The 16,915-nt window shown below is 39.1% G+C and overlaps 1 protein-coding gene across 1 annotated transcript in view; it reads right to left on the bottom strand.

Annotated features, from left to right (window-relative positions):
• Window positions 1–1,620: 1,620 nt before the first annotated feature.
• myom2b (myomesin 2b) overlaps window positions 1,621–16,915 on the bottom strand; it is a 63,032-nt gene continuing 47,737 nt past the window's right edge. The window contains exon 36 of the mRNA XM_079854873.1: window positions 1,621–3,723. Coding sequence (XP_079710999.1) covers window positions 3,286–3,723 — 438 coding nt within the window. The 3' untranslated portion in view covers window positions 1,621–3,285. The remainder of the gene's footprint in view (window positions 3,724–16,915) is intronic.

Raw genomic sequence — 16,915 nt, 5'->3', positions numbered from 1 at the left:
CAATTACATAATGTTCACAGAAGTCCCAATCTGGTATTTTTCATGTATACAATGTTGCAATGAAAATATACATAGTGAAATATTGCCTTTTTATTACTATGCATTGTCATATAGGTGCATAAATGAAAATTACTAAATAAACTAAATTAGAAATGTCTAAGCAACTGTAAGAACTAAAAACCAGCACATGTCAAGTCAAAAATAGTATACCATTTTTTCACACAAAATTTAGAGTAATAGTTTGTTTTGTTTTTTATTTGATTTGATTTTTTTTTTTAAATAAGAATTCCTCGGCTATATTGTCCAGTCTTATCATATATGACTTTGTGTTTGATGTTCCCCAAACTGATTCCTCAGACCCTCTGAACATTACATAGTTTTGTGGTTTGCCTTCTTGATAGAACTCAAAGTCTAAAACTGAGCCCCGTAATCTGGTATTGTGTCTTTTTTTCTTTCATTGGGGTGACAGCAGCTTGCAGAGGTTTCGTAATGGGACATCAGTGCCACCATGTGGTGTTCAGTCTTAAAGATTTGTACTTGGTGGTCAGCCTGCCATGCCAGCTCTGGTCAGCAACAAGACATGCAACAAAGACTCCATTAGAATTCACCGCGAATGATCGATCATGCAGGAATGACATTTCCAAGCCGCGTGTGATATTGTCAATGATTTCTGTTGCATAAAATTATGAACTGATGCGTCTTGTGTCTGGGAAAGGATTTGCTGAGATTGTGAGTTGCCATAGAAATCTGAGTTCAAAGCAAATAATTCCACTGATTAAATTTTCATATTTTAATTAAAGTCACATTTGAAATCAAAACAAGTTAAATTTCCTACATTTTAATTATTCCAATCAAATTCCTATTGAAGTAAACTGATTACTGAAGTAATTCAATCTGAGAAAAAAAAAAAAAAAAAAAAAAAAAAAATGAAACAGTGTCACTGCTTGTTTAAATTATTAAAATGATGATCTCATTATTTAAATATTACAGGAGGAGACAAATTCTGAAAAGAAGCACCAGGAACATAGATACAGTGGCACCAAAAATAATTTGGACAGTTAAGGCACACTTAAAATGTATCTGTGTCTTAACATTCTATAACACAATCAAACAAGATACCAAAACGACCACACACACACACAGACACACACACACACACACACACACACACACACACACACACACACACACACACACACACACACACACACACACACATTTGCTATTTTTCTTTGGCTTGGTATAGTGTCATGTAATGCAACAAAGAGTGGTTTAAGTGTCCAAATACTTTGTGGCCACTGTAAACTAAATGCATTTATTTCAAAAGAAGAAAAAGTGGTTATGATTGGAGATTTGCCAGGCAATACAAATCGCCAAGTCATGCATTGTGAATAAGGAAGTATAGCAGTGCATTCTTGGCAGCAAAACACCTCAAGCTAGGTGTTCCATATACATGAATTGATTTGTGAAGTACAACTGGTCCAAGAACCAAAGAAAAGTGCTGATGCGTTTCAGATGGGGTGGTAGCTTTTCTAATCGCATTCATATTTTACAATAAGTGTGTGTGTGTGTGTGTGTGTGTGTTTGTGTACAATGTAAAGGCAGATATGACACTGGTAGTGATTTCCAACTCTTTTATTAACACAATACCAGCAGAAAAAGGCAAGGATGTGAGATGAGGTTGAGAGGAGCGCTGATGGGCTCATGGCAGCTGCTGGGGGCTAAGTGGAGGTCCTGCACTCTTAGGCCATCCATCCACTCGAGAAAGCAAAAAAGCCTCTGGATTTCAGTTGCTAACTAAAAGAACAGCTTTTAAACAGAGATTTAATAAACTAACATCAAAGCTTTTCCCCCAAGCAAAAGGGAGCCAAAATCATTAGGAGCCCACTCAGCTTAGGCAACCCAGATGACAAACTGTTTCGCACATTTTCTCATGGCACTAAATATAACTCGCCCAACCCTCCTTCACACAAACTTCCTACTCTCTTTCTTTTCATGCTAAATGCTTGCTCATTTTACGATATGACGATGCATTTTTGGAGGAAAATACTACTTTTCTATTGTACTTTTATTATTTGTGCACTATAGTTAAATTACTGTTTGCAAGGCAGCATAATGTTGAAGGGATGCACAATTTATTGCACAATATATCTGTTATGACAGATTTTGGTTTATTTTCTTGATCAATATTGGGTATGTACTGTAGGGTTAGGGTTAGGAATTCAGGTTGATTGGGACATATTTTCCCCAGTCATCTCAATGGCAAAAAGCCACTGAAGAGAGAGCCATTGAAAAAGTCAACCTGAATGCATCCCTAATTGTGCATGTTCATTTTCATCTATTTTTTATGTAAATGTTGCCATCTTCTAACGCTTACTTAAAGTTAATTTTTAATAACACTAACAATTTAATTTTTCATACTTTCAATTACAATATGATGCCTAAATTCACTTGTAAACAACTTTTGAGTTTACTTCAGTGTTTGTTTATTAATTTTTGACACAAAATAGAATTTTACTATCAGCTATTTTTCGTTTATCAGCTATAACATCAATTAGTGAACAGCTTATTGGTATGAGCCAGAATTTGAATATTGGTGCATCCCTGAGGGTTTGTTCTAAACCTCAAAACCTAAGAATTAAACTTTTGCAATTCGTTCAGCCCAAACCGCTTATCGTACAGATGTTTTGTAGAGAATTTTCAGCCAATTTCTGACAGTCTTATTTGCAAAAGACAAAAAGATACCCCCATCCCCTTAACTCACACCATTGGTTGTGCCTAAGTTGCTGTATCAGGCTGGTCAGGATGCTCAAACAAACAGCAACACAGTGTCAAACGTTACTTCCGAATTTCATTCATAATACCCTTATTCAAACGATTACCCTTATTCATGGTCATGAAGTAAGTTTCAAACCAAATGTAATATCTACAGACAGTATGCGATGCAGCTAAAAATTGTTTACACTTTTTAGGGCAATGAAACTATGAATTATTTATTATACATGTCTGTGCATATTATGCTGACAGAAAAAAATGTAACATCAGAAAAATGGCATCACCTTCACTGATTTATACCCATATAATCAACTATGTAAATTTCTGTGTACAGCTGAAAGAAATCAAGATGTGTGCTGAGTGTCATGATGGCAGCATTTTGTTTACATTAAACCAAAACCTAAACTCAAACGTATTTTGCTGCCTTGCAAACACTGATATTTCTTAGTGGAAATGTAAATCTAGTCGTCTTTGTGCTGTTGGGGCAAATGAGAGCAAAGAGCTAGGCCTTTACTTCTTCCTGGTGGGAGTGGGAGACTTCATGCCGCGGGGCGGAGTGGGGGATTTGGCGTTTTGGGGAGGAGCTGGAGACTTGGCCGCAGCAGGTGCAGTGGCAGGGGTGGCAGCCTTGGTGGTGGGAAGTACAATCGGAACTGTGGGAGGCATGATCCTTTTGGGCGTGGGTGTGGGTTTGATTTCTGGAATCTTGTCGCCGTGTTTGTACACGCTGACGATGATGTCCACCGACTCGCCACCATACTTGTTTTGCACCGTCATGGTGTACTTGCCGGAGTCCTCCAGGGATACGCCTTTGATGGTGAGGCTGGCGAACTTGCCCGAGTCCATGGCAATGACGTACTGATCGCTTGGATCTACTTCTTGATCATTCTTAGACCAGCTGACCAGAGGTTTGGGGTCACCGCAGACTGTGCAGGTCAGACTCAGAGTCTGAAAAAAATGAAAACCAAACGAAAGATTTGATAAATGCATATGTAATCCGAAACATTCCCAGAGGAAGTATGTTGTCATTATCACACTAATGGCATAAATATGAGAAACATCATGACTGCATTAAGTAGATGCACATAATTCCGAATGATAGTACGATATTCTGATGGTGAGATGCTAACTAAAAATGCTTATGTATCCCTTAATGATACTAATTCACATGAATATAGGGAGATTATCATTAATAAAGTGGCCATATCATTTTACTGAAACCTTTTGTTTTTAATTGTTATTAATTCAATGAAACATGTATGGTGAGAAATATAGTTCTGAAGAAAGTTTCTAGCCTCTACAAAGATGGTAGTGATAAGCCTTTGTACCCATATAGGTAGAATTTTGCCACTTTTTTTTGAGTGCACATAAATCTAACTTTGTTTTCAGATTTATGTTGCATTTTTTCCAGTTAACATGACATATTTCACAGTAATAGGTATCAACAAAATGGCTCAATAAAAACTAAAATATACAGTACGGTCAAAGCCCTGTGGGGAGCTCTCACTGGAAAACCAGTGTACATGACCTCAGCAGGTCATCATGTGAAAGGTTTCCTTTCCCACATGAGTTCACCTCATCTTTCCTTTAATGGATCTGAGAGCCACTGACCTGCTATGTCTATTTGATCTGAAAGAAAAAAGGATGTCGGGCATTTCCGGCATCAACTATTCAGGCGAATCATAATCCCACCAATATCCTTTCACAGTCAGAATACACCATATTCCCCAAGCTGGATTCATGCTGCTAGCAAGCAACGGATTATGAGGCAGAAGACAATGGACATGGATCTTAGGGAGCGGAGGAGTATGACGCCCTCCAACGCGCACTCCCAGGGTTGAAGAGAAGAGCCGCAGAACAGCACTCACCGGCACGACTGCCTGCGGCAACACAGATCACTAATGCGTTGGCTACAGCCCTCCATGGGCGTCTGAAAGGACTGCTCCATTTGCAATACAAGTTTAGGTCTATTGACAACACTTAAGGCATAATGTAGATTATCACAGAAAGTAATGTTGACTCATTGCTCAGTTTATAATAGCAAACAAAAATCGTGTGTACAGTAAAATTCTTACACTTGGGAGACAGTTACAGTAAGGTACTTATGATGGACATAGTAGTGGATCCTAACCATAAATTTAGGTGGAATCATTTCTGTATTACAGTAAGGCATCTTAAGTCTATGGTGTGAGATGAAATTACCTAATTAAATAAATGATGATCTGAACAATGACACAATTTTCTTGTAAAGCTGCTTTACAGCTCAAATGAACTGTTTGCATCATTGAATCATTTACCTGAATCATTTTTACTTGATCGATTGCTCCTGTCTGCCTTGCTGCTGGTTTGTGTCTGTAAGCTCAGTATAGCTTTCTGTTTTGAATCTCTATTTACTATTATTCCTTGTTGTTTTTATTTACTAAATTTAACTTACTCATCAACATATATTAGATATTATCTAATATTGTCTATCACATTAATCAGACATCACTAGCTTTTAAATAAATCGTTATCACTAGCACAACACGCTAGTATCTAGCTAGCCTGTTACCTGCCATCCGTGCTTGCCGTCTTTATTTCTCGTGCGCACTCGCGCCTTTTAGTGATGTGTCGTTCATGAACGATTCGTTCATTTTGAACAAATCTTTAATATGACTCGGGACTACCGTGTTGACCGCGCATGCGCGCAACATCCCATAGGTTCTGTACATGAAACAGAAATTATTATCGAGTCATCGGGAGTTCGGGTTCAGCTCGGCCGGGTCCTCCGAGTCTTTTGTTCTTCCTGTCAGTCCCATAGAGACTATGCTGTCAGTACCGGAAAGACAAATGATTAGTTCATCAAGTCTTTCGGGTCTGAGTCTTCATTCTTTTGTCACGTGACACGTATCTCGCTACAAATACAACATTAGATTCGTATTATTGACTGTGTGTCTGAATGTATATTGTTTTATATTTAGGAATTAACATACAATTATCAAAATATGGGCCCTATTTTAACGATCTGAAATGCAAGTATCAAGCGCGAAACGCAAGTAACTTTGTGGGCGGGTCTTGGGTGCTGTTGCTACTATTATACCAGTGGGATAAATGACTCTTGCGCCCGACACAAATCTAAAATGGGTTCGTCTGAAGTAGCTTCATTATTCATAGGTGTGGTTTGGGCGTAACGTGAAATAAACCAATCAGAGCGACATCTCACATTCCCTTTAAGAGCAGGCGCGCTTGTTCCATGGTGGATTGCTATTATAACGGCGGATTTGCCAGGCGCACACCAGGAGCGGTTCACAGCCGAGGAGACCGACGTTCTCGTCAGGGCCGTAAAAGACAGAGAAGTGACATTGTATGGGGATGGGAGAAACCCACCCAAATTAGCTTCGGTTAAACAGACGTATAAAAATTTGGGTAAATGTGTAAGCTAGATTTATGCCTATTTTTTCACATCTTCATAGACACAACAATGATTTCCCTCGTGTGTTAATATTTTTCCTTGTAATAATGTATGGTTTTCTAAAAATGAGAACTGCTGCGTCTATGTGTAGATGAGATAAGCAAAGTGCATGCGCGTTATGCACACGCTACATTGATTATGGCCAAGCATGCGCCCTTAAAATAGCATATGAATAACATGCACAACGCACCACTGACTTTAGACTAGGTTTTTCCTGGTCAGTGGCGGAATTGTTTTCTAAACCTGCAAAATAGCACCAGGGAACGTTTGCGCCGGAACACGCCTCCTCTTTGCACTGAACCGCCCCCGGAGCGCAAGTTAATTTCCTAATTTACCGACGTGCGTCTGTGGAGGGAAAAGTCCGCTGTGCGCGGGTGCAAAATAGGAATGATACATGCGTCGGTGTACAAAGTCAATTGCGCTGGGTGCAAGATAGGGCCCAAAATGTGCAATAAACATTATCTGAAAAATAATACATTATCTTTTGTCCCTGTCCTTCTCTTTTTTATTGTTAAATATATATATATATATATATTATATATAATCTAATAATAACAACAACAATTATATATATATATATATATATATATATATATATATATATATATATATATATATACATATATAAATAATAATAACAAGTATAATAATAATAATAATAAAATCACACCACATATGCACAAGAAACATTTAACAATAAAAAAAGAGAAGGACAGGGACAAAAGATGGAACTTTTTTTTATTTTTCAGATAATGTTTATTGCACATATATTTTGATAATTGTATGTTAATTCCTAAATACCAGATACCAGCGGTCACGTGACAAAAGAATGAAGACTCAGACCCGAAAGACTCGATGAACTAATCATTTGTCTTTCTGGTACTGACAGCATAGACTCTATGGGACTGATAGGAAGAACGAAAGACTCAGACTTGGCCGAACCCGATCCAGATGAACTAATCATTTCTCTTTCCGGTACTGACAGCATAGTCTCTATGGGACTGACAGGAAGAACGAAAGACTCGGAGGACCCGGCTGAGCCGAACCCGAACTCCCGATGACTCGAACTCATCATTTCTGTTTCATGTACAGAACCTATGGGATGTTGCGCACATGCGCGGTCAACACAAAATGAACTGGTACTTCAGTGCGTCTCGAAGTTCGAATGGAATAGACGTGATCAATTTGAAGTTGTATAAGAAAGAACGTCTCGGATCAGGAGGTGAGGTCAGGTGAACTAAACAGACTGCATTAGCCTGAACTTAAGACCCAACTAATCAATTAATTTCTATTTCTTATCATTTGGATTTGGCTGCATTACCCAATAGTTTATTTTTGTTTTTTCAAATGTAATCAACATTTTCGTAAGTACTAGATGTGTTGGGCTATTTAACATGACATTTTAATTATATTCTGCTGAAATGAACGAAATGACTCGGAAAAAAGATTAGTTCATTTTGCTGAATGAGATTCAAAGATCCGTGTTGGGCTATTTAACATGACATTTTAATTATATTCTGCTGAAATGAACGAAATGACTCGAAAAAAGATTTGTTCATTTTGCTGAATGAGATTCAAAGATCCGAGTCCGTAAAATGATCCGAACTTCCCACTACTAGCGCCTTTTTAAGAGTCTATCAAACACCCTGTGGTGAGTAGGATCAGTCAACAAACACGGTGAGTAATGTCTTCTCCTGTTATTGTCACTTGCACTTCGTGTCACATGTATAGTATAACATTCTCTGTCAGCAATGAGGGATTTAAATGTGATAAATGCAGGAGATTTCAGAACTAGAGACACACATCCAAACTTTAATCAAGGATAGTAAGAGTGCAAGGGCTTTAGATACTGCTTTGGATGCGACTAGCTTAGTAAACTCTTTACATTGTTCGGTTCCGGCTGAAGAGCCCGTGCAGTAGGGCAGTTAGGTGACCGTGAGACGCTGTAGTCGTGGGACAAAAAAACAGATATAATACAGATGAACAAATGATAAAGCTCGGGTTGCTGAATAATCGATCCCTTCAAAAGCACTTATTGTTAATGACATGATTACAGATTTTAACCTAGATATGCTGTGTTTGACAGAAACCTGGCTAAAACCAGACGATTGCATTACTTTAGTCCACCCCTCAAGATTACTGTTAGTCTCTCTGTTTATCCAAGGTTTACTGCAGACCGCCGGATCCAGGTCGTATCCAGATCTGATGAAGGACCTGTGCCTGGACACGACGACAACGCAGTCCTGAAGTGTAAACTAGTCTCTCCCCTGTAAAGGCCTCTTTCCCTTCCTTTTACCTCTATACAGATAAAAAGTTGTCGGGATAATTCCGTTGATGTGGCTACGTGGAAGCGATAAATAATTCTTTATAATAAATTTTTAAGGCCAGGCAAGTAGTTTGCTGAGAGCTGGTTTGTAAAGAAGGACTACACGGCTGCACACATGTACTGTATATTCAAACGCGCATACCTATAGACTAAACACGTGATGCACGGCGTCTGTGTTTTCACGTGTTAATATATAACCTTATATAAAGGTTAATAAGATAACCTTTTTTTTTTTTTTATTCAAGGCTTGCACCTTGGAATATATTTCAGGGTTTGCGTTCTCGAGCCACCAGGCACTGTTTTGTGCTGATGAGCGGTCCGGAGCGCGTTGAGTGTTTTCTGTTAGAACGGTGTCGTGTAAATGGCCCCTAAGTAAATAACTAATGATATTTGCAACGGAAGTGAATCAATCAATCAAAACTAACTTTAGCTGGACAATAACTTTGTCCTAGAGCTGCTGTAAAGCCAAAACAATCTCTGTTACTGTAATTTCCTATTATCACTGTAAAGCTGCTTTGAAACAATCTATATTGTAAAAAGCGCAATATAAATAAAGGTGACTTGACTTGACTATGTGGCCCAGGTCTTTGGGTAAAGACCTTAACATTTTTAGTAAAGACTATAAATTATTCAGTAAAATGTCTCAGGTTGCGTATGCAACCCATTTCCCTGAGAATGGGAGTGAGGAGCTGCATCATGGAGTTCACGCTATGGGGAACGCCATTACGCCCGTTTCACACATACTCCGTTTGCAGTGCGTATGCAGTGCGTATTTTTTTCCATACCCATGTTAACAGGTTAGAGCTTTCACACTGCACGCAGATGCGGTCTGGCGATACATTCCAGTAGCGGTGCGTATACAGCAGTGCAGCGATCGTTTCCGCACCGAGTCTATTTTTGCTGTGCTGCACGTGCTGAATTAAAGTGACAACGCATGGTTCGTGGTCAAAATGAACAGATTGACATGAAAATATAATAATCTCACCATAAATGCATTTGATTAAATAAAATGTAGTAATCTCACCATAAATGTATTTAATTTAATTCTACTATTTTTCACAGTCATCTTTTTTACTTTAAGACTATAGAACTTTAAGACTATTTTACTTTAAGACTATTCCGTAAAGCACAGAAAACTACAATTTACCTCAACAAGACGTCATAATGAACAACACTCGTCTCATTCATGGAGGTGGAAAAACAAGTTCTTTGTGACATGCAAGTTTTATTGTATTAAAATTTAAAGGAGAACTCGGCAACTCTAGCGAACTCTAGTCACTTCTTCGCTGATTTTTCCGTTTGTTGTCGCATGTTTTCCCCACGAGCTCCCCCTACAGCTGTGGTGGGGCGTATATTTCACAACACGGTCGTAAAAAACTCACTTGCGGCAGCCTCCTCCCCCTCTCTACCGCTGCTCATGTGCGTTTGTTTTGATCGGAGCAAGCCAACTGTATCGTGTGGAGCTATGTCTACCGAGGTGGGTAATCTGGTAATACATCATACATGCATGTGTGTTTATGTCGAATTGCCGTAAAGCAATTCGTGTTTCGCGCTCGTTCTCGTTCTTGTTCTCGCTTCTCACGAGACTTCCAATTTCTATCTTGCCGGGACGGTAGTCCCCAAGTTGCAAGGTTGGTTTTCCGCCTGGGAACGCTGGGGGGAGCGGGGAAAGTCACCAATATCACCAGAACAGGTTGTTTAACCATCCAAATGAATTCTAGACAGTTTTATTAAGTTAAAAAAGTTACCAAGTTCTCCTTTAAATGCAAAGGCAAAGGCACGAGAGTCGGCTGTTTTTGTCAATTTTAAGTTTTAATTTAAAATGTTTGCGATTTTAATATAAGTAGGCTACATGGTTAAATATTTTACCACTTGCTTGAGCAACTTAATATGTAAATCTATATAGAAGTGGCACTGAATAATATGTTGTTTAAATTGTGTTTAAATGTCTATTAAAGGGGTCATATAATGCCATTTTTGTACAAGTTAATATGATTCTTTAGGGTCTAAATGAAAAGTTTGTAATATACTTTAATTAAAAATTCTCATTAGTATTGTAAGAAAACACTAATTTTACCTGGTCAAAAACAGCTCTGTTTTCAGCACGCCATTTAAGTGCATGTGTCTTTAAATGATAATGAGCTTTGCTCCCGCCCCTCTGTTCTGTGGGGCATTTTGACACAACACACGTGGAGTGTTGCCTTGACAACAGTTGAGGGTATATTTTAGAGAAAGAATGGCAGCGGGAGTCTCTGAGTCATCTTCATTTATATAGCGCTTTTAACAATGTAGATTGCTTCAAAGCAGCTTTACAGAGATAAGCGTATAATTTAAGGTAACAGAGATTGTTTTGGCTTTATAGCAGAGTTACTGTAAGTTATTTCCATCTAAAGTTAGTTTTGATTGATTTGCTTCCGTCGCAACGATCATTTGTTATTAAATTAGGGGCCGCTAAGACGACACCATTCCCTCTACACAGACTTTAAACGCGAACCTGTGAGAAACGCTGATGGCGTTCACATGCGCATTTAGAATGGGTTCTATAGTTATGTGCGTTTGAATATACGCAGGTTTGGAATTCCCTACAAGCCAAGCCTAAACAAAGTACTTGTCTTTCCTTATAAATTTTGATAAAGAATTTTATTTTATTTTGTTGCTTTGGGGTAGGAACGCGAAACGAATTTTCCCGACAACGCCTTATCTGTATAGTGGTAGTGGGATCCTCCATAGGGAGAGACTAGTTGGCACTTCAGCACTGCGTTGTCATCGGTCCAGGCGAAGGTCCTTCGTCAGATCTGGATACGGCCTGGATCCGGCAGGCTGCAGGAAAACCTCGGGATAAACACAGACACTAAAATTAGCGTAGATGCCATTCTTCTCATGATGTAACGAGTACATCAGGATTTTTGGGAAGTGTTCCCGGTTCCGGCTGACCTAATATATGCAGCCTAACATTAAATTATAGAAGTCTATAATGTATTATGTGAAAGCTAGGTCAAAGAGATGTGTCTTTAATCTGGCTTTGAACTGACAGAGTGTGTCTGCTTCCCGGACAATGGTAGAAAGAATGTTCCAGAGTTTTGGTGCTAAATAGGAAAAGGATCTACCGCCAGCAGTCGATTTTGATATTCTCGGTATTAGTAACTGGCCGGAATTTTGAGATCGCAATAGACGTGACGGACTATAATGCGTTAAGAGCTCGCTCAAGTACTGCGGAGCTAAACCATTTAGTGCTTTGTAAGTGATCAGCAATATTTTAAAATGTATGCGATGTTTAATAGGGAGCCAATGCAGTTTTGACAGAACTGGGCTAATATGGTCATACTTCCTGGTTCTGGTAAGAACTCGAGCTGCTGCGTTTTGGACCAGCTGTAGTTTGTTTATTAAGCGTGCAGGGCAACCACCCAGTAGGGCATTACAATAATCTAGCCTTGAGGTCATGAACGCATGAACTAATTGTTCCGCATTTGTCAATGAGAGCATATGGCGTAATTTAGATATATTTTTAAGATGGAAAAATGCAGTTTTACAGATACTAGACACGTGACTTTCAAATGAAAGATTGGTATCAAAGAGCACACCCAGGTTCCTAACCGACGACGAAGACTTAACAGAGCAGCCATCAAGTGTTAGACAGTATTCTAGGTTATTACGTGAGGAAGTTTTTTGTCCAATAATTAGAAACTCTGCTTTTTCAGAATTTAGAAGTAGGAAATTACGAGTCATCCAATTTTTTATATCAGCTATGCATTCCGTTAATTTTGTGAATTGATAAGTTTCGTTAGGTTTTGAAGAAATATAGAGCTGAGTATCATCGGCATAACAGTGAAAGCTAATGCCATGCTTCCTAATGATATCTCCTAATGGTAGCATGTACAGAGTGAACAGCAGCGGTCCTAGTACTGAGCCTTGTGGTACGCCATACTGAACTTGTGATCGATGAGACATCTCATCATTTACTGCTACAAACTGATAACGGTCAGATAAGTATGATTTAAACCATGCTAGTGCATTTCCCGTAATGCCAACATAATGTTCTAATCTATTTAAAAGAACGTTGTGGTCAATGGTGTCAAATGAAGCACTAAGATCGAGTAACACTAATAGCGAGACACAACCACGATCGGATGATAAGAGCAAATCATTTGTGACTCTAACGAGAGCTGTCTCGGTACTATGGTACGGTCTAAATCCGGACTGGAAATCCTCGCAGATATCATTTCTTTCAAGAAAGGAACACAGTTGTGAGGATACTGCCTTTTCTAATATCTTTGACAGAAAAGGTAGATTCGAGATCGGCCTGTAATTGACTAATTCTGTAGGATCAAGTTGCGTTTTTTTAACAAGCGGTTTAATCATAGCCAGCTTAAAGGTTTTTGGTACGTATCCTAGAGACAAAGATGAATTAATGATATTAAGAAGAGGATCTAGGACCTCTGGAAGCATCTCTTTCAGTAGCTTAGTTGGTATAGGGTCTAACATACATGTTGTAGATTTAGATGATTTAACGAGTTTAGTAAATTCTTCCTCTCCTATAGCAACGAATGAATCAAATTTTTCCTCAGGGAAACTACAATGCACTGCCTGATGCGATACTGTAGTAGACGGTTGCATAGTTATAATTTTGTCCCTGATATTATCAATCTTATAAGTGAAGAAATTCATAAAATCATTACTGCTGTGTTGCTTGGAAACTTCGGTGCTTGAAGCTATATTTTTCGTTAGTTTAGCCACCGTTTCAAATAAATACCTAGGATTATGTTTATTTTCTTCTAATAGGGTTGAAAAATAAGCAGATCTAGCAGCTTTTAAAGCCTCTTCTGTAAGTAATTGAGCTCTCCTTCCATGAAATGCGAAATACCTCTAGTTTTGTTTTCTTCCAGTTGCGCTCCATTTTTCTGGCTGCTCTCTTAAGGGCCTGAGTGTGCTCGTTGTACCACGGCGTTGGACTATTTTCTTTAATCTTCTTTAAGCGCAACGGAGCAACTGTGTCTAAAGTGCTGGAAAAGAGAGAGTTAAAAGTTTCTGTTGCAATATCTAGTTCTTCTAAGCTATCCGGGATGCTGAGATGATGAAACTGATCAGGAAGATTATTAATAAAGCAATCTTTAGTGGCAGAAGTGATAGGTCTCACATATTTGAAACACGGAGTTGGCTTTGCAGCCTTGGCTAAATGCAAATTACACAAGACTAGGTAATGATCTGAGATGTCATCGCTCTGCTGCAGAATTTCAACGGCATCAACATCTATTCCGTGTGATAATATTAGATCTAGAGTATGATTACGACGATGAGTAGATCCTGACACGTGTTGTCTAACTCCAATTGAATTTACAATGTCTTTAAATGCCAATCCCAATGCATCTTTTTCATTATCAATGTGTATATTAAAATCACCAACAATTAGTACTTTATCTGCAGTCAATATTAATTCTGATAGAAAGTCCACAAATTCTTTGATAAAGTCTGCATGGTGCCCTGGTGGCCTGTATACAGTAGCCAGCATAAATCTCAAACGTGATTTATCGTTTACACTATATATTTTTACATTAAGCACCAATGCTTCAAAAGAATTATATTTAAAACTTGATTTCTTAGTGGTTTTGAAACTATTACTATAAATTACAGCAACACCATCCCCTTTGCGTTTCAGACGAGGCTCATGTTTATAACAGTAATCTTATGGAGTTGATTCATTTAAAGTAATGTAATCGTTTGGTTTTAGCCAGGTTTCTGTCAAACACAGCACATCTAGGTTATTATCTGAAATCATATCGTTAACAACGAGTGCTTTAGAAGTAAGCGATCGAATATTCAGCAACCAAAGCTTTAGCATTTGCTCATCTGTAATATAGCTGTTTTTTATTTGTTGAACATCAATTAAATTTTTAACCTTAGATGGGTTTAAACGTTTTTTGGATTTCCAAATTCGGGGAACAGACACAGTCTCTATATGATGATAGCTAGGTGAAAGAGGCTCTATGTGATAGGATTTATCTGACCTTGGTGACGCGAGGCCGCTAGCAGACGGTCGGTTTAGCCAGTCTGTCTGCTTCCTGACCTGAGCCCCAGATTGTCATGTTTGAGCTCTAAGACTATGAGCCATATTACTAGAGAGAAGAGCAGCACCATCCCAGGAGGGATGAATACCATCTCTTTTCAACAGGTCAGGTTTGCCCCAAAAACTTTTCCAATTGTCTATGAATTCTATATTATTAAGCGGGGGAATCATGTCTGAGGACACATCTGTGCAACCAACCGTATCAATTTTAACCGGAGTCGGACCCTGAACAAGATGACGGCCCTGAAGAAGTTCGACAATTAAAGTAAGCTTAGTGTAGTGTTAACACGTTAACTTTAACACCTGCGTACACAGTTTGTAATAACACAATAACCATAACACGTTGTTCATTATAAACTTGGGATTATGAATTATATTGAGAATGACGTACATAGAAAACATGCCGTAATGTACCCTGAGTGTAAACCTTAGCATTCATCGTAAAGCATGCAAGCGATTTGCAAAGATTAATATAAAGGTTAATAAAACGTTACTCTCACTTCTTCTGGAGGTGCAGCAGGAACACGAATAGTTGGTACTGATCATTTTTTCAGGAGCAGCTTCTTAGCAAAACCAGCTTTATAATGACCCTCGTTTATAAAGCAGTCTGGTGAGAAATGATTCGCGCAAACATGAAAGCATTGACGTTGATCGTGGCAAATATTCCCTTCGAAAACAAAACTCAGCCACTGCGTCTTCAGCGGTTCGGATTTAGGAACATCAAAATGACTGCTGTGTTCATTATTACACCCAAGAACAGAACACCACAATCGCTTAGACGCCATTCTGCTTCAGCGTATCAACAATGGTGGACTATGATGACAGCTCGCTCGGGTCTGTGTTGAAACGCTGCTGTCAATTAACAATCGTGGGAGGGGCGTCCGACCGTGTGACATCACACGGTCAGATGGCTTGATTTGAGACAGGGGAAAACATATAAGGAGATTAAAAAAAACACTGGATGGATTTTTATCATTATATGATGGTTGTGTACAGGCACTGCCAACACACATTTCAGTACAATCAACTTTCAAAAGTACATGTACCATTATATGACCCCTTTAAAGAGTGTATATGTGTACAAAGAGAATCGCAATGCTGACAAAACTTTTTTTAAATAAAAGTTGCTGATAACTTCTGGATTTGAAATACAAATAGAGAGTATGTTTTTGTGGTACAGCCGTGGATCAGTTACGCACTGCAAACGCAGCATATGGGAAAGCACTATAGCGCGTGCTGCTCCTGCACCGCATACGCACTGCAACACGCACCGCATACGCACTACACACGGAGTATGTGTGAAACGGGCATTAGAGTGACAGGTGTCTGAAGTATGTGTTCACGCCAATATTTATTGGTTGACAACAGTCCATAATGTCACAAGCAGAGCACCCGTGAGTATAAAAGGTCACCAGCAATACACGTCATCAACTCATTGAAGTCGCCCACTCCCACCCGCAGCAAAGGTAAAATTACCCGCTCCCGCAAGATTTGTGTTGGGTCCCCAATCCCAATGAAGCCCTCTATAGCCGCTTTCCGACCAAGTAGTTATAGGAACTTAGTTCTAGGAACTGTCCACTTCTAAACAGTTCTAAGAACTACTCTCCCCCAAACTCGGTTTTGCTGTTTGCGTTCGCACTGGCCAAGTGGCCATAGGAACTGGTAGGAGGGGTAAGGGAGTGACGCAAGCACGGTGACTTTTATTTTGACGGTGCGACGGACCTTTATTTTGGCGGCGCTGAGAACGCCAGAGCAAACAATGCTCGCATTCTCTGTGTTTATTAGTTAGCAATCTGTCTAACAGTACTGTTTAATATCTTATTAGATAGAACTGTTATAGAAAGTAGACAGTATATGAAAAAAGGTTATTAGCCTATGCAGTGTGGTTGATGTCCAGTGTTTCTAGCTGAGCAGATAAACATAATCATGTTTGGCTTGGTCCCCTCAAAGTTGCGTTGGATTTTCTCTTCAGCATAAAGGTTTAGAGACCCATCTATCACTGTTTTCCATGTTTGTATAGTTAGTTTATGGAGTAAATATATAGGCTATAATCTGTGTGTTTACATTCTAGCTGTTTTAAAAATAGCGGATGCTGGTGTTCCGCGTGCGTTCGGTCAATCAGCGTACACTAACGTCACGGGTAGTTCCTATAGTGCTGGTTTAGACCCTACTCTGAAGTAGGACCTAAATTAGTTCCTACAAATGGAGTTCCTAGAACTAAAATCGTTCCTAGGTCCTGCCGACAAGGAACACGCCGACATCCGGGTACTTTAGCCAATAGTTCTAGAAACTGTGAAAAGGT

The sequence above is a fragment of the Squalius cephalus genome (assembly GCF_949319135.1).
Source record: "Squalius cephalus genome assembly, chromosome: 21".
Classification (NCBI taxonomy): Eukaryota; Metazoa; Chordata; class Actinopteri; order Cypriniformes; family Leuciscidae; genus Squalius; species Squalius cephalus.
This window is presented reverse-complemented; position numbering and strand designations above follow the sequence as displayed.